The sequence below is a fragment of the Squalius cephalus genome (genome assembly GCF_949319135.1).
Source record: "Squalius cephalus genome assembly, chromosome: 16".
NCBI lineage: Eukaryota > Metazoa > Chordata > Actinopteri > Cypriniformes > Leuciscidae > Squalius > Squalius cephalus.
In genome coordinates this window covers 15244466-15268168 of record NC_137137.1, presented here as the reverse complement: position 1 = coordinate 15268168, position 23703 = coordinate 15244466, and the positions used below count along the sequence as shown (strand labels likewise).

Sequence of the window (23703 nt, the reverse complement as noted above, 5' to 3'; positions counted from 1 at the left end):
ACAATTTCATGCATGAGAAGAATAGCATGGTGACCACACAAGACAGACAAGCTCACACATAAACCACAAGCACTCATTCAGTCCAACTTAAACAATATGAAAATACGTTCCCAACTTATAAAAGTCGAGTCAAACAATTGGCCAAAACAGTGATTCCTCATGAATCTTTGTACAAACCCATTACAAAGTTCAAAGTGAATCTTATATTTAGTCCTCTGCAAAAAACAAAACAAATTCTGGTAGCCTACATTATATGTACAATCATCTAAGTAGATCCATTTTTATCATGACCCCGAGTTTGCTAGGTTTTTTTGTTTGTTTGTTTGTTTTTGGTCTGTTGCCTAGTTTTGGAGAGTTGGGAGTCCAGCTTGCTTCATATACTATGCTATAACATGTGAATTTCATCCTAAAATTAAGTTTACTAAAAGTTTTTTTTTTCAAAAAGACCATTTAAATCTATTTGTTTCTCAAATCAAATTGTCAAATTTGTATTTGATGTGTGTTTTCTCTTTGTGTCCAAGAGGGGGCGACAAAGATGAGGTTAAAAGGGAGCTCATTAACAGTTAACACTCACTGAAATTCAAATAAAGGCGCATTTATCTGCTCACCTTTGCCACCCATGCCACTACAGATGTCTAGACAGCATTAGAAACATACTCACCCGATTACATTAGAGTAATACGTACATTAGAGCAATAATATTGTGACAGAGTTTTAGCGTTTTTTGTGACATATAATAATAGCATCATCAATATTTTGTTTTTATAAAGATTCTTTACATTGTAGACGTCTGTACAATCCTGCCATTATACTGTCTCAGAAAAAAAATTACCTTCACAAAGAAGGAATGTAATCATAGATATCGATTCAAAAATCAAATCAAATGTGCTGAAATCACTACAATAAACTGCATGTAAAACAAACAACAGTAGACAAAGACACTGAACCGACGCATACTAAGCTCCTCCCCCTGTAGCCTAACATCCAATCCGAACGGAGCATTCTGGACCGTGATCTCCGCCTATTGGCTGAAAGATCTGTCAGTGACAGTAGTCCATATTTTCGGCCGGGACAGTAACACGGCCAGCCTGCAGTGAAAGTGAGAAATAACTCCGCAAACTGGGATAATTGTGATCGCGAGAACTGATGAGCGAACAAAAACACATATGAAGGTAATACAATTAATATTTCTGGAATTATGACTTATTAGGGAAAGCGTAGAGGGTGTGAATGTGAGTGTGAATGTGATCTTTAGAGCATGCTGGTGTGGAAGAGTGAATCTCAGATCCCAGGACAGATTTCCAATACATTATATCGCTATTATTATGACATCTGAACATCGGTTTGATATGATAAACATTATTTCTGCTGCACACAGCGTTCTTTCGTACTCATGCACATAATACGGTCTCACGCAGATTTGTTTCTTTTTATGAATTTGGATATACCATTAGAGAATTAGTTGTATATGATCGTTATAGTATGTCCATTAAATGCTAAGTAGCACAAAAAGTGTTGAGTCCCTGTTTCTGTTTGTGCCGGTCTGATGTCACACGTCTGATCGTTGGTGCTTCATATGTTTGAGAAGTGCACTGATTGCTTGTTTAGCAGTATGTGAAATTGTACATATGTCCAGGGTGATTTTTTTAAACCCTGAAAGGAAAGCTTTGTGTCCCGCAGGAAATCTGATATCCACCGCAGCAGTGCATTTTGCTGAACAGTGCTTCAATTTATGGCTCTTATTCCTAATCACGCAGCTTATAAAAGATTAACCACAGACTGATTGTTAAGACATGTGACAAAACCTCACCTGCCATTATTTTCCAAATCAGCAATATTTCCACTTTGAAAATAGCATGTAATGGTGTATTTGTATTAAAAAGATTCTAGTTATCATTTTATTGGTTTTCTCTTTATTTAATCAAAATTATGTTGTTACTGTGTCCCCAGATCATAACTTGTGTATATTAAAAACAACAGTTAAGTATATTTGAATATTTAAAAAAACAAAAAAACAATTAGGCTAATACTATTTTCTAGATGTTATACATTTCACACCGTCAGATATTTATGAAAACATTTATAAACGTGTACATAGTTTCTGTACATCAATATTCATCCTCGTTCCATATTTCACCTGCTATGTTTTCAACAAGCTCGCACAGACTATGGTGACTTGTGGTTTTTCTCTTAATCAATTTTTTTTTATCATTTTAAGCAGTTGTTTTGAAAATGTCTGTCAGGATTCTGTTATTTCACAATTGTGAAGAAATTGTTTGTGATTTTTAGATAATTTCACTCATTTAAGTAGAAGTATTTATGCCAGAACACCAGAAGAAAAAACTGAATTTAGCCAAATTTGAAATATTTAAAATATATCTGACAGTGTTTATCCTTGATCCTTAACTTTATTCTTCCATGTTCCAGTACTAAAAAAAAAAACCCAGTGTAACTCTTTAAATGTTCTGTTTGTAATAATTTGTAGCTATCAAATTCATTTGCCAGAGATTTGGACACATTTGGTGAAATGTTAGCCTACTCTGAATGTGATCTCTCAGTTTTATTATTTGTGTTCTTTTGAATCAAACAAGCAGTGAAAGCAGTCAAAGAGCAGAGATGTAAGTGTTTGTCAGTGGGTGAAGGGCAAAAATGTGGTCTAGCCTGTATGCGGTGAAATGCTCTGCTTTGACTGGCATGTCAGAATCAGTCACTTGAGAGCTGGGTTGAAGAGCTCTTATTGGGTCAGGACGTAATTACACCAAAGAAGAGCGTGCCTCGTTTTGTAGATTCTCCTCTAGTTCTAATGTATCTAGTTAATGGACAGTTTTCCTTCCATTTCAGTTTGTGAATAAATGTGGCCCATAACATCCTGGATTGAAGGACAAAAAAAAAATCTCTTAAGCAATGATGTCATTGACAGTCTGAAGCCGTGGTTTGCCACCTTAGTAACCACTGGGTGGTTGGTTTGAGTCCCACTCTGTACAAATAGTTCAGAACCACAAATCTACAGCAATGAGGAAGTTACTCTCAGAGAAAATCAAAGCGTTTCAGCCCAGCTTGACTCCTTAGCCTGGGGAAAGGGTTGAGTTTAGGGTTTAGGATATAGTGACCTCATTAGAGCAGGGTGAACAGGTCAGGTTTACCAACTTGCCAAATCACTGCATGTTGCTTTTATACAAGTGTTATGCAATAGTTTCCCTTCTGAAATCATTCGGCATGGTGTTATTTTGTTACTGCTTCAGAATCAGAGTCTTGAATTAGAAGGTCGGTAAAAAGATCTATCGGTGACAGGAAGAAGAAGATGCTGGATCTGCTGTTAATATAGTGGGGATGTATTAGTATGCGTCACAGTCTCGTCTGGAGTCTCTTTCAGTTAATATTTGATTAATTTATGTGTGGGGTGTGAATTCCTGGAATTCCTTTCGGTCTCTGTAATCCATATAGGGTTTCTCTATTTCCCGCTCTCACACTCTTTGTGGCTGTGTAGAGATTGTGTTTTGTTGCCAGATAATGGTTTTACTGGGCTTTTCCAGGTTTAATATGGGGTTACGGCATCAGAGCGGCGGCGTGAACCACACTCCCATCTGACACATGTCCCGCTCCCTCATTACGGATAATGATTCATTAAGCAAGCTGACATTAGTCTGATGTTTCTTTTAAGGCTTGCCCTCAGCAGCTGTGGGTTAAGTCGGAGGTTTAGTGAGTTGTCAGTGAGATGAGGGAAGAGAAAAGGTCTGTCTTCCTATACCTCTTACAAAGGAATAGTTCAACCAAAAATAATAATTCTATCAATAACTACTCATCATTATGTCTTTCCAACCCTGTATGACTTTCTTTATTCTGTGGAACATAAAATGAGACATTTTGAAGATGTGCTAGTCTTCATCACCTCTTTTCCGTGAAATTATAGCAATGAGAGTGATGTTTTCAAGCATAAAAAATTAAAGTATCTTGGTCCATGTTTTTTTTAGTCGCATCTTTTCAGTGAATCAGTTGAATCTAGTTCACACACTCTAAAAAACGCTGGGTTGTTTCAACCCAAATTTGGGTTAAACCGTTGGGTTAAATTGGATTTTTTTTTTTTTACATTTTTAAAACATTTAAAACATTTTAACATTTGGTTGGGTTTATCCATATTTGACCCAAATTTGGGTTGGCACAACCCAACATTTTTTTTTTAAACGAATCACTTGAACCAGTTGTATTGTGCACAATTCCCACAACCAACTTGAACTAGCCTATAGTTGTGAAATCTACATGGGGAAATTTTCCGGCTTCACTCTAAACTCCCAATCACATTTCTATTGAAATGACTGGATTTAAAAAAATGAAATTTCGACACACAACGGTAACTTTGACCGCACTCATTGATTATAATTGCATGGAAAACAACGAAAAAATTATATAAAGAAAATAATGACAGAGTTTTAATTTTGGGGTGGAACTATATTTTAAATGATGCACATTTCATATCAGTTGTCTGTCAGGTGATCATAGGCTATTTGTCACTTCACAATTTGTGTGTGAATGTTGGCTTCAAACAAGTTGGTGTGCATTATGTTTTTGGCCACAGAGCCAGTAACTTTCTCTATATGTCTCTCTCACACACTCTCTTGCTCCCTCATAGCTTCATTATTCTCTGTGAAACATTATACTGTTAACTAGTCTTGTTTTTCACGCCGACCGTTGCTGATTTCGCATGGTCAGGATTGGTGTACTTATTTAATTTGTAACAGAATCAAGGTCAGTCTGTGGCTCATCGTTGTTGTGCGCAGAATCTTTTCAGTGAATCAGTTGATCTAGTTCACACAACTGGTCTAAATAATTTGTTCACAAATCAGACTGATCTGGTTCTCATGAATAAAGTAATGGCTTAAATTTCAGTCTGCTTTCAGTATGTCAGATCTTGACTGTCGTAGCTGAAATGACTCTCCTCTTCCTGATTGCTGTAGTTTAAAGTTATGTTTCCTTTTTCTGGAATGCAATTCTTGGTCAAATGTGGTTTGTGTAATTGTTATTTACAGCCTAGTGTCAGAGGTTTCTTTAGACAGAAAACCATATTTGTCTCTCTAGCCCCTTTCACACAGCGCGTTAATTGTTCACCGCAAGACTAGTAATATGCGCTAACAAAGTAAATAGGGTCAATTTTGATTTCATGTCGACTTTAAAATACTTTCAATACTTTCAAGATCTGTTCGCTTCTGCTTGTTAGCTCAGCGTTTCAATCCTCTCTTGACATACCTATGTTTGTCAAACTCTCACACAAACAATATAGCCTAAGTGTGTGGTTTTTACAGGTTCTCTTGAGAGGAAATGAATGAAGGCAGGATGCACATCTGATCTGCATTGATAGTGTTTTTACCGGATGCAGCATGATGAAGATTCTTTCGGGAATATTGATGCAGTCTGTTTCCTATTTAGATTGGATGAATGTAAATAATGGATTAATTGATTCACAAACTGAAAAGATGATTGTGACGTGTTTGTGTATTAATTTGCATGCGATTTTATGTAGAGATTTATCAAAGCTTTAGTCAGTGATGTCATGAAAATAAACGTGGAACTCTTAAGCAAACAACTGAGTTTCTGTATCCATGTTTAACTCAAATACTAGGTATGGGTGTATCAAATCAGTGTGTGAGCAGACACACACAAGCACTCTCCGGCTGGATCACTGACAGCTTTATCACTGAGTCATCAAGATGCATTCCAGATTTAACACACACACATTCTGGTTCTACAAACTGGCCCACATCCGCAGTGTGTTAGTAATGTCTGGATGACATCATTGCCCTGAGATTATATTAAGTCTGGTCAAGCTGTGTGACTTTCTTTTCAATAGAGGGAAAAGAATAACATACTTGTTGCAGCCATCCTAGTAACACATTAACGTGTGGCCAAATTGAATCATATGAGGAAGTGATCTCATTAGATTGTCTTAGGAGGAAAAAAACCCTAAGAAAGCCAGCTTTACTGAGAAAACCAACTTTATTTAAGACTCAGATCTAGGTTCTTGATTTTAGGGTTGATTGAGAAAGTTCTTGTGCTAAGTTTTGAAGTTCTGTCATAAAAATGAAATGTGTGATTCATGCATAGCATATACATCAGTAAGCTATCCCTTCTAACATATCATATACTTTTATTTCAGATACTTATTCAAAACTTATTGAAAAAGGGGTTATTTTTACTCAGCGAGGACATATTAAATTGATCAAAACTGACAGTAAAGATAATTATATTATGATAATGTTACAAAAAATCTATTTCAAATAAATGCTGTTCTTTTGAACTTTCTTTTCATCAAAGTGTCCTGATTTTTTTTTTATCACAATTTCCTCAAAAATATTAAAGGGATAGTTCACCCCAAAATAAAAATTCTGTCATAATTTACTCATTGACTTCCGTAGTTTTTTTCTTCTTATCCATATAGAAGTCAATGGGGTCCATCAACTGTATGTTTACCGACATTCTTCAAAAGCAGAAGAGCGGAAGAGACATCTTTAATAAAAAACTAAATCTTACCAATTATTCATGTGTTATAACAAATAATTGATGATGGACATTAAATTATTGAAAAAAATAATAAAGCCACAATATGAAGCTGTCCATCATCAATTATACAACCGTTACGACATTAACCACTTTTATCATAAGACACTTTAATTTTTTATCCCTAAAACGCTCTTGTGTGAAGAACGATATATATCTAGAAGCATATTTCCGGAAAGAATGTGGCAAAATTATGCGCAGCTGTAATGTGGTTGTCAAACCTGGAAGTTCTTCCTTTCTGTGTAGTTATGAAAATGAATCTACACCTCTGGAATATGAGTTAACCAATCAGAATTAAGCAATTATCAATAACAGTGACTTTAATTATGATGGTGTTCAGCTGTGGATTAATGACTATACATTAAAAAAAAACATTCAATGTCAGATAGTCCCGGTTGAACCTCTACAAAGCTTTGAACTTCAACTGTTTCAAATTACAGCTACAAACCCTGTGACGGTCGGCTTAGTCTTTCGGCCTCCGAAACCAAATACAATGTTTGTCCAGGAATTTTCTATTTGCTGAGCGAAACTACTTAGTATGATCAATTTTTGCTCTTGGGTGATTTTAATGTGCATATTTGCTGTGGTAAGGACACACGTTCAAGTGAATTCTTAAATCTGATTGAATCGTTTGACTTGGTGCAATGGGTAAATAGCCCTACTCACAAACTGGGTCATATGTTTGACTTGAATTTAACTCATAATTTGCAAATTGAAAAAAAATTAAATAAATTCAGATCATATGCCTGTCACTTTTAAGACATCGACTGGCATTCAACCTGTGTTTTTGGATGACTCTGTGTGCTGGTCAAAGAAACTAAGTGATTCTACAAATGTCGAATTCTCTGCGCTGTTTAAAACCAAGTGCAATCTTCACTGGCTAGAATCTTCTCTGCCGCTTTTTGGCGTGGATGAACATTGGACTTTGTTAAAATCCACCTGTGTTGATACTTTGGACTGTATTGCTCCGTTAAGAAACATAAATCAAACATAAATCAAAATTAAATCCCTGGCTAAATGAAATGACTCGTTCCCTCAGAAGACAATGTTGGCATGCAGAGAGAAGATGGAAAAAGAGCAAACTACAAGTCCACTATGAATCCCTCAGAGACTCTTTATTCCAATTCCAGAAAGCCGCAAGAGATGCAAAAAATATTTACTTTTCTAACATTATTAGGGATAATGCTGGTAATCAGAAATTCTTGTTTTCGATTATAAATTCTGGTATTAATCCGTTAAACAACTCACACCAAAAGTCCTCACTGATTTCGTGTGAGGAGTTTTTATATTTTTTTCAGCCAAAATATCATTGATCAGCATTCCCAGATTTTGTTTGTGGCTTTTGATCCATCAAACACTCCTGCCTGCATTGCAGATTGGAGGGAGTTTCAGCCTATTATGCATCAGGTACTACAAGACATTGTGCAAAATTTGAAACCCACCCGCTGTATAAACGATATGATGACTAGCCTGTTAAAGCAGGCTTTCGACTGTGTATCAGTGAGTTTAGTGCATTTGACCAACAAAAGCCTGCTTCGAGACTCATTCCCACAAGAGTTTAAACATGCTGTGGTGACACCCATGCAGAAGCGGCCAAATCTGGCCCCGGATGATGTGAAGAATTATAGACCTATCTCACAGCTGCCTTTTGTCTCGAAAATTTTAGAAAAAGTAGTTTTCCAACAATTACTTTCATTTTTAAATGAAAATTCTATAGTAGAAACAGTTCAATCCGGGTTTAAAGCAGCCCACAGCACAGAGTCGGCACTGCTGAAAGTTTTAAATGATATTTTTTTGGCACTAGACAAAGGAGATGCTGTTATTCTGGTGTTGCTAGATTTGAGCATAGATTGACATGATTGATGATATCCTTTTCTCTCGCCTTGAACACACAGTAGGTTTAAAGGGTACAGTTTTGAAATGGTTTCAATCCTTTGTAAGTGATAGCTAGATATTGTTCAGTAAATTATGGAAATTCGACCTCCGCTTAAAGACGCCTTCCATGGGGTGTACCACAAGGGTCTATTCTCTCTCCAACCCTTTTTTCTTTGTACTTGCTCCCATTGGGTAGCATTTTTAGAAAGCATGGAGTATCATTCCACTGTTTCGCTGACGACACTCAATTGTATTTACCACTAAGACACCCGACGAGATCTTTGGATTGTCTCTTAGCTTGCCTAAATGATGTTAAAAAGTGGATGGCAAAAACTTCTTAATGTTAAACGGGGACAAAACAGAGGTCATTGTGTTTGGCCAGCCAAATGACCCTACCAAGGTCCTTTTAGATTCGAGCCCATTGGCGCCTTACTGTAAAACATCAGTACGAGATTAAGGCGATGATAAACTAAAAATGGAGAAGCAAATCAATTCGGTGGTACGTGCTTGTTTTTATAATCTTATCTAATGTAGATTTTGAAAGAGTTATTCATACTTTTGTTCTATCGCATCTCGATTTTTGTAACTCCCTCTATTGTGGCATCTCTGCCGCATCCCTGGCCCTTTTACAATCAGTGCAAAATGCTTCGGCGAGGCTGTTAAAGAGGGTTAAGAAATATGAATGTATTACTCCAATTTTAGCAAATTTGCGCTGGCTCCCCGTTCATCTTAGAGTCAAATATTAATGTTTGTATACAAATCTCGAAATAATCAGGCCCCCATGTCATGTTCCTTGCAAAACTTTTGATTTCTTATAATCCCATTATCATTGCGTTCAGAAAATCAAATACTTCTTGTCGTTCCAAGGACTAAACGCCTTCATAAAGGTGATCGTGCTTTCGCTGTTATGGGACTGAGATTATGGAATGAGCTGCCTCTGTCTATTAGATCTGCTAAATCTATATCAGTATTCAGGAACTTGCTCAAGGCGCATTTATCCTTGACCTCTTATAACAGGTAATCTCAATGTATATGTGGTGTGAGATTTGTTAGTATGTATGTTTTATATTTTATCTTTTATTCTTTTTTATTTTAATGTAAAGAACTTTGGGCAACCTCGGTTGCATTTAGCAGTGCTATATAAATAAACAAAAAAGAACGGAAGAATTACAGAATGAACATAATTAGACAGGTATTTTATAAATCCGCGACCGCACAGATTGTGTTCGGGTGTTTGGCGGGCTTCCCTCTGTCCTTGTATGTGTGTGTGTGTGTTAATAGACTGAGGGAATCTGTTACAGTACAGCAGTTGAGCTCGTTCACTGGAGACCTCTGTGCTGATATGCTAATAGCTTCCTGCGTTTATGTGGTCTGACAGAGAGCCAGGCCACAATGCAGAGATGCTGAACACTGCTGTGTGTGTTTTAATGTTCATGAATGCCAGACTCACACAAATGTCATTTCAGATCAAGAGTGATTCCCTGATAAAATGCATGGAACATTATTGCGTTTCTAGGCCAGAAAAATTGATCTGTGTGTGTGTGGTAGGATCCTGTTTCATTGGTTTAAGTACAGTTGTGTCATACATGACCTGCTAACACATTGTGTGTTTAGTTGTATGGCCTGGCCTGTGGTTTTGCTTCAGGACTCAGATACTGAATTCATCTGTTTGTGTGTTTCAGGGCAGCAGGATGAATGTGGAGACTCTCAGTAAAGCTGAACTTCTGATGCTGCTCAGCATTCTGGAAGGAGAACTGGAAGCACAGGATGTAGTCATACACTCATTCAGGGTAAGAGCACACATACACACACACACACACACACACACACACACACACACACTGTGAAGCGTGTTGTTGTTTCACCACTAGCGTCACCAAATGGAAATGGAAAAATAGCTAGAGCAAAGTTTGACAAGACAAATTATGATGTTGGCTTGACAAAGCATTGTCTGAATGTTTAAAATACTTTTAAAAGCTTTTAAAAGCTTTAAAATGGGCAGGCTTGATACACATAATAGTCAAAGTAAAAAATAGTAAAAGTAAAAAAAAAAGAACATTTCTTCTCTATCGTCTTCTCTAGCTTGCTTCCTAATATGGTTGTCTAATAAACCTGGCATTGTATAATGATTATTTTTGGCTTTTTGACGAAATGTTTTTTTTTTCCCTCTTTTGTAAGTCGCTTTGGACAAAAGCGTCTACTAAATGCAAATGTAAAAATGTTTTTAACATTTTGCTTGGTGTTGTAAGCATGTTTTAACTAGCATGTTAATACTGTTTTTATTTTATTTCTATTGCTAACATATTTTAGCACATTGCTAGCTGTGCTAAATCTCCTTAGCATTTACCCTACCTACAAACAGATAGCAACATTGGCTAAACCATAACATAAATTTGGGATGGAGGCAGAGCTGTGTTGGTCGAGAATGTGTTTTTACTGCACCAAAGTGCTGTGTTTACACTAATTTGGGGAAAACAACATAAATAGCTTATTTGGCTTACTTTGCATAATATGCTCGGAAAGGAGAAAGCATTTTGAATGTTGTATTTTTAACATGCTGCCTATTCTTAGCTCTGTATGTGTATAAATTTGTGTTATATAACAGGCAGTGTATGATCAGTGTGGACTGGTGGTCAGGAACCACAGGAAGTGTGTCAGAGGAAGAGGCAGAGAGGAGAACAATGGAAGGCAGTGCTATTCCTGTAAAACACACACACATAGATTGTTTCACTGCAGCTTCACAATAGCGACAGATTTTAATTCTTCTGTAAAGCAGCTCTAACAAGTCAAAAGTGTCATTATTCAGCTCAAGTCAGTTCAGTATTGATTCAGATCAGTTCCATAACTGTGTAAAATTAATTAATTGTGCGTACATACTGTATATACAGTGTATTTGTTCACATACATGTACATGTGACAAACTCCTGTACACTCCACTGCACACTGAACAAGCAAAAGACACAATATAGTAGTGTTTTACAGTGTATGTAGCTAATCATTTTATGTGTGTAGAGTTACTACACAAAAATTCAATTTTTAAAAGAGTTAAAATAGTTTTGAATGAAAGGGCACCTATTATGACTCTTTTCACAAGATGTAAAATAAGTCTCTGATGTCCCCAGAGTATGTATGTGAAGTTTTAGCTCAAAATACCCAACAGATAATTTTTTACAGCATGTTTAAATTGTAATTTTTTGGGGCTCAGAAAAACGCTCTGTTTTAGTGTGTGCCCTTTAAATGCAAATTAACTGCTGCTGCACGGCACAGGGGGCGGAGCCTCACGAGCTCGCGCTCAGAGTCAGGACAATCTCATCTGATAATATCAGAACAGAAACTCAGTTGCGGTGTTCATTTCGACTCGGAGTCGGACAATAATGCCCACAGAGCCAGAGAATATATGCTGTATGGACATAGAACAGGTATAGTTTAGTTTAATTATGGTTATAACTTATTTGTCATCTGCTTTTATCCACTAATACAAGCCTGCTGTAGCAAAACCCGTCCGAATGATGACCAAAATATACTGACGAGTTCAGTGAAGTTTATTGTACATCACACAAAAGATGAGCATTAGTTTTACTCCAGAGAATCACTGTAAGAGCTGAATAAACATAGTATAAGAAGTGCGCATTAAAGTCTTATCCATAAACTCTCTCTCTCTCTCCCTTTCATTATCAACAACATACACAGCGAAGTACACAAAACACTCCTTACAACTAACAGTAAACAAATATACACACCTTTTCAGTGGGTGCTAAATAAACTGGTAAACCTTATATCCGTAAAATGACTTGAAGAGCTGTCATAAAGAGCGCGCTCGCACTTTCATTTCTTCCGTGTCCAGTCACGTTAGGCCTGTTGCTCCGGAGAGTGTAAGCTGGATCACAAACAGTACAGATCCATCCTTGAGTAACAACGGGAGTAAATGAAGACTGCTATGTTCATTCTTACGTCCATCAACAACACACCTCAATCGCTTCGGAGACATTCTTGACTACAGCTGCTCAAGCGTCGAACAATGGCGGACTCTGTGTCCAGCTCACACAGGGCGGGTCTAGGCTCAAACTGAAGTGTCACTCAACAGTCGTGGGAGGGGCCTGCTCAATTCTACGTCACATTGCGCTGAATCTGAGAACAGCTCATTCTGAGACAGTGCTTATGATTTATTGAGATTGTAAAAAAAACACTGGGTGGATTTTTAGCATTCTAGGGTGGTTTTGCTCACACACTGCCAACACACATTTATGTTCAATCACCATGTAAAAGTGAATTTTGCATAATAGGTGCCCTTTAAGTGTTTGCTTTTGATTGTGTGCATGGTTTGTGTGTAGAGTTTAGAGAAATGGAGCCCTAGTTTCAAAAACTGTGTGTAAGCATTTTAGAAAAACTGTAAAAACAGATATATTTTACATAAAATATTACTTATAAATGAACATTTTGTAAAAAATGTTAAAATAAATAAAAATGTAATCATTGTGTCATTTGTCACATTATTATTATAACATAGCTTACATTTCTGAATTCCGTAGTAAATCTTTATTCAGTTTTTTAGTGCCTGATTATGTCACACTGACCTTAAAGTGCCCCTGAAGAAAGTTGTTAGCACAAAGCCCATATTTCTTTATCATTACTCCATCTTCCATTTCATTTTATGCTTTGATAAGCACGCAAATTAAATCAGCTGTGCTCAATTGAGTCTTTACTCCTCAAAACTAGAACAAATGTAGTTCATTTTGGTGTGTACTCAAACTGACACACAACAGAAGCATATGGTGTTCCCTCTAGATATATATAGTATGTGTGTTTTAATAGGCCTGTAATTATTCTGTCTGATGCTTTAGTTAAAGAGTTAACACAGTGTTAATAACAGAGAACAGCAGCTTCTCATGTAGCTCAGGGGTGTGTGTGGGAAAGATGGAAACATGAGACGAGGGGCTCTGGTGTCTCACTGTGACCTGCTGATCAACTGCTGACTGTTTGCACTGGACTCTGAGATTAGTTTGTGACTTTGAAAACTGCACAGAGAAAAGCTAAATTCATCTGAAAGTGACTTGCATTTGGTGATATGTGTGTGTGTGCATTCACATTACACACGTATTTGTATTTTGCAAAGTAACGGTTTTCACTGTCTTTCACAAACATCTTATACATGAGCACTGGCGTTTTTTACACTGCACACAAATCTGATTTGATTTTCATATTCAATCTTTAGGTCATTTTGCAAATGTCCAAAACCTTTTGACTCATTTCCTATTCACTACATAGTGAAAATGTCAGATTTCAAACAACACATGGATGTGGTTTAAAATAGGTTCATAAACATCACATTTCATACATTATTTGCTATAAATAACTAAGCAGATTTGAGGCGGATTTTTGAAATCAGATTTTTGCTTCCTGTCTGAACAAAGCCTTGGTGTGTGTAAGATGTTTGTGACTCTCTCTCTCTCTCTTTTAGGCTTAGGCCTCTTTTACTGCTCAGCCCTAGGCAAGATGCTAAGTGTGTGTGTGTGTGTGTGTGTGTGTGTGTGTGTGTGTGTGTGTGTGTGTGTGTGTGTGTGTGTCTTCAGCTTCATTTGACTTGCTTTCTGGCCAGTAAGGGCTTTATTCACAGAGGGAACCATGAGAGGCCCTTGGGGCTCTTGAGTCTTTGATCAATGTTGTGTGCACGTGTATGTATATGTGTGTGTGTGTGTGTGTGTGTGTGTGTGTGTCACTTCACTGCTCTCAGAAAGTTCTGTCCAGGCAGTGGTGAAGCAGTGAATTCAAACCTGTCAGATGTTCTGGAAGCCTCCAGATCAGCTGCATTGCTCCAGAAACAGCAGCGCACTTTTTGCTCCTCCTTTTCGGTTATTTTCCCATGGCTCATTCTGATGTAATACAGGAGCCAATGTCCCGAGGGCTGGTGGTTAAAACGGAAAACCAGCCGTTAATATGACTCACTCGCCGTTTCATCATCTAAGCCTTAGAAAGATCAGGTCTGTTCACAGGTCTCTGAAAGGGGAATTTCATGAATAGGGAATTCCATGCTAAAATCACAGTCCAAACAGACTAAACAAACCAGTTTATTTTGTCCTAATAGGGAGGATGTCAAATCCAGTGTTTTACCTTATAAATGTGTCATTTCCACACACACACTCACAGAGAAGCAATGGGGTTCTTCGCTCTTCTGAACCGCCTGGAGTGTGTGTCTGTGTGTTGATTAGAGGGGTGCAAGATTCCTTCTGTGTGAACTTCCTTCCAGGAAGTCTCCTGATTCCTCTCTGTCTCCGACGGTAAGCACCTCAGATCAGCAAGAGCTTGATTAAAAACAGCATCCTGCTCTGTCCAGCACATTCAATACTAATCTCACACACACACAATAATAAGTCAATAAATGACAGTAAAAAATATAAAATAATGAATCATGCATTGTGGGATCCCACAGTGAAGGAATACCCATAAGCCCCTGCTCTTAAACTTGGATGAGCATTGGGACTTTTAGCTCTAAATAACAACTATTTATATAATCCCTTCAAAATCTGGCTACTGTCTTGCGATAGAAATGAACTGTGCCAACTCAAGGAACCTTTGTGATTCTGCAACATAAAACCATAGCTATATCACAGGAAGTTCCTAAAACCGTATTTGCGTCCAGAGCTATTATGGTATAGGGTAGTACTGTAAGCAAGGCAACTAAATGTACAATGAAAGCAGTGAAATGAGGAACTAATGTACAAACTAAACATCTTGAGAGACTGAAATGGCTAAATATAGCTGCTGGATTTCTGGTGGGAAAAGCAGTCGCTAGTGTGTGTAGTTCCGTTTGTCCCGGTAGACTGTTATTGTTTATGTGGGTGTTTGTCTAGTCTGCTGTGTTGGATCTGAGGAGAGACAAAGAGACTGAAAGGAATTTTCTTTTAATATACTTTTAAAATCTAATTGTAATTTATTCCTTTAATGGCAAAGCAAAATTTTCATCATCATTACTTACTGTCACTTTTGATCATCGTCCTTTCTTTCAAAAAATAATCCTAGAGAACCCAGACTTTTCAATGGTAATGTATATCAAAATGTTGGTTGCCAAGACAATGCTCTTTAGTTGCTAAGGTGTTCCGGGTGGTTCCTTACACTTTTGCCCACGTCAAAAGATTCTATCCGAGTCTATCATGTTCTCTCCTTCATTGTTTGTTTGTCTGTGTCATTTTTCACTCAATTTATCATCCACCATGCAATATTGAAGGCATAATCACTTAAAAAAAAGTAAAAGCAGATATTCAACTCAACAAGCTGCACAATTTCCAGTATCATTTACGTCTGTAGCACAAAAGGTGCAGGATGACTTTAATAATTGGTGTAATAGAGGTTTGTTCAAATCCATAACCCATAGTATGAGTAATAGTAATAGCGATGTTTGCCTTTCCGCTGTCTCATGTCTTTCCTTTAGTTGTGTGTGTGTGTGTGTGTGTGTCTCCCTGATCTCTGGATAAGGTCACTCAGAGGCCAGCAGGGCCACAGATTGAGGCCTCCAGGGCTGGAAATGGACTGTAATTTACTGTAATGATGTGGCGTAGTAAGCAGCGCTGCTTAAGGCTGAAGTTAAACAAATAATCTCTCCGACCTGGTGGTCTGAGACACACTTAACACACTCACACAGCTTCATCATAGACATACAGTAGAGTATGAATTTCTGCTCAACACAGAGAGAGTGAGAGACATAAAGTGTTAACAACAGCCTGTATTTTAATGGTTATTGTGGTTATTGATGTTCACACCCAGTACACACACCACACCCTCTGATTCTCTGTTATTAAAAGACATTGAGACCCAGACTGATCAGCAGATAATATAGCAAAGGGCGGAAACTGAGGTCTTTTGAAGTCTGGTTGGTTAAAATGACTCTTTCCCACATGCATTGTGATCTAGCAGATAAAAGTCGACATTTTTTGTTTGCATTGGTGTGTTTAAAAAGGACACAAAGGTGTGCTCTGAAAATTCCAATTATGTGTCATGTACTGTACACATTAGCCTTATGAGTTGATTATTTGCCTGAATTTCACAGAAACATATTACATATTAGAGATTTTTTATTAATCAGAATTGACTAATATTGCATAATCATTTGTACATTTCCATTCAATGGTCATTTTCTCTATTTTTACATTAAGGTAACCGAATGATCATGTAAAGGGTAAAGTCAGCATGAAATGAAATTTTTACCTTTGTAATTTTTTTCATCAAAATGTATAACTCAGTCTCTTACAGTCATCTGTGAGCTCGCATTTAGATATGCCTCCATCCAATCAACAACAGATGAATAAAACCAAGTCCTGCTGATAATAATTGATAATCTGTTTCACTAGAATGTATGTCGTAATATGGAAGAAATGATCTGTATACTAATTGCTTATTCCATTTCATTGTGACTTTATCATTTAATCATTTTATTTATAATTTATAATAATATAAATGTATAATTTTAACATTAATATATTAATAACAAATGTAAATAAAAGATGCAAATCTCAAAATGGAAATGAAAAACAAATGATACAAGATTTTATCTATATGTCTATTGATATTTAGACAAAATCTTATAGAATTTTAATATTAACCGAGTATCAGTTATCTGCCGTAACATAAAGGTTAAAACAAAATATTATATATATTTTTGTATTCAGTTATTTTCTCATCCGTATATTCTGAGTAGGGCAATCAACTCGTTTGAATCAGGTAAGATTTGAAAACAAGAGTGTAGTGGACAAAAGAACAAGCATGTAGAAATGAGTAGTATGCAGCATATGTGTCGCCCAGAACATAAACCACATGTCTATTCCAGTCCTTCATTCTGTGTTTGTGTGTGCATGTCTCCCATCTGCTGATCTATTTAGCAAGACCACCCCATCCCTCCTAAATTAGTCACACTGCCCCCCTTGCCCTCACACAAGCGCACACATGCACAATGACTAGTGAACAACACCCCCTACAGCTGGGCCTTTTGTGCCGTGAGCCCCCCTCTCCATCCCTTCAGCCCAGGGGAGGTTTAACACCTGCCCGTAGAGGAGGGGTCAGGGCTATGATTATATTTTATGAAAATGGATCTGATAGTGACCAGCTGTATTTGCATCACGGTGTTTAGAAATCCTGCTCTCTTTCTGTTCCTCATAAAAAACACATGGCTTATATGCAAACATAATGAAAGATATTAATCAGTCGTATTATGAACTTGCAGTGTGTTTCAGACATCTCAGTGAAAACTACTTATTCTTATCGTTTCCTGTTTATCTTTGACATTTATTTCAGGCACAACAGAGAGATGCATTTGTTCAGGAGCGATATGGACAGTATGACCTCCGTGACCCCTTCATAGCGTTGCTGAGGGACAGCGAGCTGTCGCAGGCTCAGGATGATGGAGGACAGAGTCCCGTGTGTCTGAACCCGCTGGGCGTGTTGAAGCTAGTGATGGCCCACTGCACCAACATGAAGGAGAAAATGATGAAACAGCTTGCCGCTGCAGAGAGGAGACATCAACGGGTGAGAGACAGAGAGATTCCTGAGCTACATACATAGGCTGTATTTTTAGGATCCTAATGTGAAGGCTGTTCCAGCTTAACAACATGGTAGTGCTAAATCAGCTGTAGGCGTTAAAACTGTTGTGAGGAGTGTCGCTTATGTCACTTCAATCAGTCACTTTGGAGGTTACACAATTGTTAGAATTCTGGGTTTGAATGTCGATGCCTATATAGACAACAGACTAGCTCACAAGTTCTTGGAACAGAGCTTGAGTGCATATACTGAAGATGTGTGTGTTTAAGGGCTGGCTACTTATAGGACTGGTTCGTTCAGTTCTTTGAATGTAATTTTATTTATTTCATAAACACTGTATGGAAGATTAATCCAAAATTAAACTCAACTATTCTCCCTGTTATGTGCGTTGGGTGAGTCTTATTTAAAGGATCTCTGAATAACAGGGTTTGATACTTTGAAACACAAACCAACCTGATCAAACATTCTTTATTTTTTCTCTAATATACTTATTATAAAAACAAGAAATGCATATCGGGTTCACCCAATAATGAAAATGTATTATTTATTTTGATTTATTCGTTAACTTTTTTCTTTTGCACATATGTGTGTGTGTGTATATATTGGTTACAGTTTATTTTAAGGTGTCTTTGTTACAGTGTACTTATACATTTAAGTAGTGAGTAATATTAAGTAACTACATGTACTTGCTATATTGTTAGGATTATGGTTTGGTTTAGGGTTAGATGCATGTAATTATGCATAATTTATAGTTATTACAATAGTAACTACATGTAACGACACTGTAAAATAAAGTGTTTCCATATTTATTTTTAAACTGTATAACATGTATAATTTTCAGTACATTCTTAAAAGATTCTGATTCTGAAAATTGTGCAGAACAAAAAAAGAAGATATTGTGAAGTATGTTAGTAACCAAACTGTTTTGGTGCCCATTAACTTCCATTGTATGGACAGGGAAAAAAAGACATTTATCAAAAATGTTATTTTATGTTCCACAAAAGAAAGTAAGTCATACAGGTTTGGCGGTGTGAGTAAATAAATAATCAGTCACAAGTCATTTTCCCAATTAATGTGACTCAAATTAGCAATTAGAAGTCATACAGTAATTAATCATCTGTCTTGTCCTGGTGTTTAAATGTGTGTATGCCTGCAGGTAATTGCTGATTTAGAAGAAGAGAAACGACGGCGTGCCCAAGACGCTGCTGCGGATGATGACATCACTGCCATGTTAGAGAGGGAACGAGACAGACTATTGCAACAGGTAACCAGGCAACGCCAAAAACACATATACACATGCACACACTGTACCATTATAAATACATCTGAAACTGCCAAATAAAAGCAACCATGGCTTCATGTGCCAGCAGATTTTGTGTGCCTCTGTTGTGTAACAGTGTTAGTGCAGGTCTCTGTTCTAAAGAGGAAAGGCTCCATTGTTTTTATGGAGTCCGTCCGCCTATATGTGTGTATGTGAAGACAATCCATTGTTTGTTTGTGTTTTTATAGGGTTAGGATAAGGTGATGTTATGGTCAAAGTACAGACTGCAGTATTATGTAAAAAGCCCTTCCTGCCCTGCCCTGGGTTTCCTTTACAAACTCACACACTGTCTTTCTCTGGATGCTTGGCCATGTCTCTCACACATTCTGCAGCTCATAGGGGCCTGAAGTGCTTCCCCTGCAGTGAACAACCTGCTTTATTTAATTAACTCTGTTATGTTACAGCTGTAAGTAAACACACAGATAGCACAGTATAAATAATGCATGGATATGAAACTGATACAATTTGTGGGGATTATGACATCAGATATCTAAAAAATATTCAGTTTTGATTGAGGCAGGAAGAATCAAGTAAACAAGATATCCTCTAGAACAGGGGTGTCCAATCCTGCTTCTGGTGGGCCACTGTCCTGAAAACTTCAGCTCCAACCCCGATTAAACACACCTGAAACAACTAATCAAGGTCTTACTAGGCATACTAGAAAATTCAAGGCAGGTGTGTTGAGGAAAGTTGGAGCTAAACTCTGCAGGACAGTGGCCCTCCTGTACCGAGATTGGAGACCCCTGGTCTAAAACAATAGTACTGTATATTGTCTGCTGTCTATAAAGTATAATGTTATTCCATCTGACTCTGCTAGCTTTTTAAAGTGACATCTCTTGCTTTTATTCTTCACAGCTGGAGTTTGAGAGGGCTCAAGTCCAGCGTTTAGAACGTGAGCAGTCAGTTCTGTCAAATCAAGCTGAGGAAGATTTAGCACAGCAGCAGCAGTTATCCTCGACACTGGCTAAAGAATGTCAGAAGGCTACAGCACGGGCAGAGGAGGAGAGCCAGCGTGTCGCGGACCTCAGCCTCCAACTGGAACAGGAGAGCAGTGCCATCGAAATCCTAAAGCGAGAGCTCGAAAGCGAACACGCTCGTGCTCAGCAGATAGAGGCGAGAGCTGAGAAAAAGCTGGCTGAATTTGATACAGAGCACGAGCAGATGAGAGGGAAACTACTGAAGGAAGAAAAACGATATCAGGAGCTTTTGGAACAGTTCAATAGTCTAAAGAAAGAGTTGGATGAAATTAAAGAAAGAGAAAAGGCCGGGATGGAAAAGGATAATGAAGAAAAGGTCAAAATCCCACAGAAAGATATCACACCTTCAGTTATCATGCCTACTCTTAGTCAAACAGAAGTCGATGGCAAAACTGTTGCATCTAAATCATCTCCTCAGCACAAACAAAATGGTCAACACACTCCCAGAGAACCGGAATCTCCAGCCGAAGAGAGGTGTAAGGAAGGGGGATTGGCGGACAATGGGGTAATGCTCCCTGGAGGAAGTGGGGCCTTACAGTGTCTCTCCCCCGGCAGTCCTGCCTCGTCCTCCCTTAGCTCATCTCCTTGCTCTTCCCCTGTACTGACCAAGCGTCTGGCCTCTCTAGGTTGCTCTAGTCCGACCTATCCCTCTTCTTACCAGGCCAGTATCAACCAACGATTCCAAGCAGCACGCCACAAGTTTCAGCAACAAGCTGAGGTAGACCAGCAACACGGAGGAACTGTTGTCCACTCGCCTCGAGACCTCTCTCCCACTGCCGCCACTCCTCCTCCTCCTCCAGACAATTCTACTGCAAAGCAGATTGCCCGCAACACTGTCACTCAGGTGCTGTCACGGTTCACGAGCCAACAAGTGGCAAGTAAACTCCCTCCGTCCAACAGCTCACCCTTTGGCACTGATTATCGCAACCTTGCTGCGGTCTCCTCGCCTACAGGGAAGAGCCCAGGAATTCTCTCACCGGGGATCCGTTCACCGATAATTCCTAGGGCGGAGAAGATTCATCCACCTCCTGTTCCTCCCAAAAAGCAGGGGGTCAACCAGTCTCCTAACTCTCCGGTTCCTTCTGGCAGGGCCAGCCACTTCCCTGAGCTCTCTGGGAGCTGTGGTCTCACTAGTGGTCAGGAAGATGCTAAAGAGCTTGACTTGGTCGTGTCGTCATCTAGTTAACCAGCCTAGAGTCCACAGCCAGTCCTTTGCCTTATTCACTCCCGTGGCATCTAAAGCACTCTCTGTGAACCTTAAGGTTTCCTTCTTTTATTATTTTCACCCTAGTGTTGTAGTTGTCCATTCTTGTCCTTCAGTACCCCGTTTTGGATGTCTCCTTTATCCGACCGTTGAGTTCTTGGAAACTTTCTTAAATAAGAAAGACATCCAAATTGTTCAGTGCTACGTACAATACTCCAAGATTGAGAACCTTTGGTCTAGTGCAGGGGTAGCCAACCCTGATCCTGGAGAGCAGAATTTTGCCCTAACTTTACTCAAACACACCTGAACCAGCTTAGAATTACTTGAAGATTTAAAGGCAGGCTGAGTTGGAACTGAACTTTTCAGGAAGGAAACAGAAAGGTAGCTCTCTAGAAGCAGGGTTGGCTACCCCCAAAAGGTGTCCAGTCTTGTTTTTGGAGGGTCTAACCCTAATTAAACACCTGAACCAGTCTTCAGGATTGTGAGAAAGGTCCAGGCAGGTGTGTTGGAGCATGTTTGAGGTAAACTTTGTACAAAAATGGTCCTGCAGGAGCAGGATTTAACATTCCTGCTTTATCTACACTAGACTGGTCTTTCAGACGCAGTCCTGGATAAGTGCACTCAGAGGTGATGCCCCATTGAAAAACGTTGGTATCCCAGAACAAAACTTATTCTGAGCCTAACCCATCCTGTCAAATTTTGAAAGGTAACTAACGCTCACACACAACTTAACCAACCTGTCAAATTCTACTCCTATAAGATTGAATCTATTTAAATACTATTTTAATCTTTTTTTATATATATATTTTATTGTTTTTATTTTTTACAAAAAGATTTTTATTTATCCTAATAAATAATGTTATGTGTTGTAATTAGTCCATTCCTAATGACCTGCACATATAAAAATGGAAGTATATAAAGTAAAATATGTTATGAAATCAAGCACATGCAATACTGATTGACCAAGTCTTCAAACAATCTGTCAGTCTTTGGCTAGGCTACTAATGAGAACATTCTCAATCTGTCTTGATCTGTCTGGTGAATGTGTGATGTTTATATATTGTTTATGGTAAAATGTATAAACTGTTGGTTTTCTGTCGAGCAGTCATATGATAAGATGTGCAGTTACTGTGTTGGTTTTCTGTCGAGCAGTCATATGATAAAATGTGCAGTTACTGTTCTTCAGTCAATGTCAAAATTTACTACTGGAGATACTTTCTAAGGAACTAATATGAAGTGGTCATGAAAAAACCTCTGTCCTACTGTATTGCACCATGACTACATCGTCCTCTAGTGTCAATCTGAAGTGCTGCTCAGGAAGCTGCCATCTGGTGGTGTTAAACATCAGCCAAACCAGAATACATTCTCTATAAATGTGGGTCAAAAATGCTTGTTTATATGCCACACATATTCTCAGACATGGTTTAAATGATTGTAAACAATATTTAGAAACAAGTCAAAATGTTCTAAGAATGCATTTCTGGGTCTAATAACCATGCCTTGATATATATATTGCTCTATCATTGCTCTTAATATTATGTTTATACTGGACAGCCTTGTATTTGAAAATGTAATCTTAATTGAATACTTGGTAGAAACCCTAGCACCAGTTTACATGATTAACCATGGTAAAAGCACAAATGAGTTAATGTCATAATTTAATGACTTTATTTCTTACCCGTGTCCTCTTTTGACCTTTATATTTTAACTAGTATGAAAATAGAACTGTAATGTTTGTGTAAAAACATCTTGCTGGCATGAAGGTATTGCTCACATAAATTCAGCATAGTCTTAACTTGCTTAGGAAAGAAAGTATGCTGTGTTTTTATAAGTAAATGTGATGCATGTTTCTGTCCTTTCTTGCATTGATTTCAGCTGCTCTATGGTCATTTACTTTCTGTTTTTAAATACCTCACCATTTCTCCTACTGTATTGAAACCTTTTCAAGTAGCAGTTTAGATTTTTACTACTGGAATGTTTTTTTGTTTTGTTTTTCGAAACTGAACCAGAATTTTATATTTCTACCTGGGACTTGCAAAGACCAGTTTCTGAGTTTTTAGCTATTTGTATGAAAATACAGTTTGTTAAATTTAGTTGAATTTTTCCAGATGATTTTTACAGCTAGTTAGGTGTTGAGTGAATTTATTTCCCTGAGCTAATAAAGAGTTTTGAAGTTTACTCTTTTGTTTTTTTTATATATACAATGGACATTGATTATTGTGAATATGTATCAACAGTAGAACATCACGACA

At 37.9% G+C, this 23703-nt stretch overlaps 1 protein-coding gene across 1 annotated transcript; it reads left to right on the top strand.

Annotated features, from left to right (window-relative positions):
- Positions 1 to 1042: 1042 nt before the first annotated feature.
- Positions 1043 to 21985, top strand: cttnbp2nlb (CTTNBP2 N-terminal like b). Its single transcript, XM_079896403.1, has 5 exons — positions 1043 to 1172; positions 10107 to 10214; positions 17707 to 17937; positions 19106 to 19213; positions 20126 to 21985. The coding sequence occupies exons 1-5, from the start codon at positions 1167 to 1169 to the stop codon at positions 21431 to 21433; spliced, it is 1761 nt and encodes a 586-aa protein (XP_079752529.1). The 5' UTR covers positions 1043 to 1166; the 3' UTR covers positions 21434 to 21985.
- Positions 21986 to 23703: the final 1718 nt, after the last annotated feature.

What these genes read in the sequence shown, in the direction of transcription:
- cttnbp2nlb (XM_079896403.1), top strand. An exon ending in CAGAGAGGAGACATCAACGG is followed by an intron (nt 17,938 to 19,105) that starts GTGAGAGACAGA and finishes GTATGCCTGCAG; the next exon opens with GTAATTGCTGATTTAGAAGA. An exon ending in GAGACAGACTATTGCAACAG is followed by an intron (nt 19,214 to 20,125) that starts GTAACCAGGCAA and finishes TATTCTTCACAG; the next exon opens with CTGGAGTTTGAGAGGGCTCA.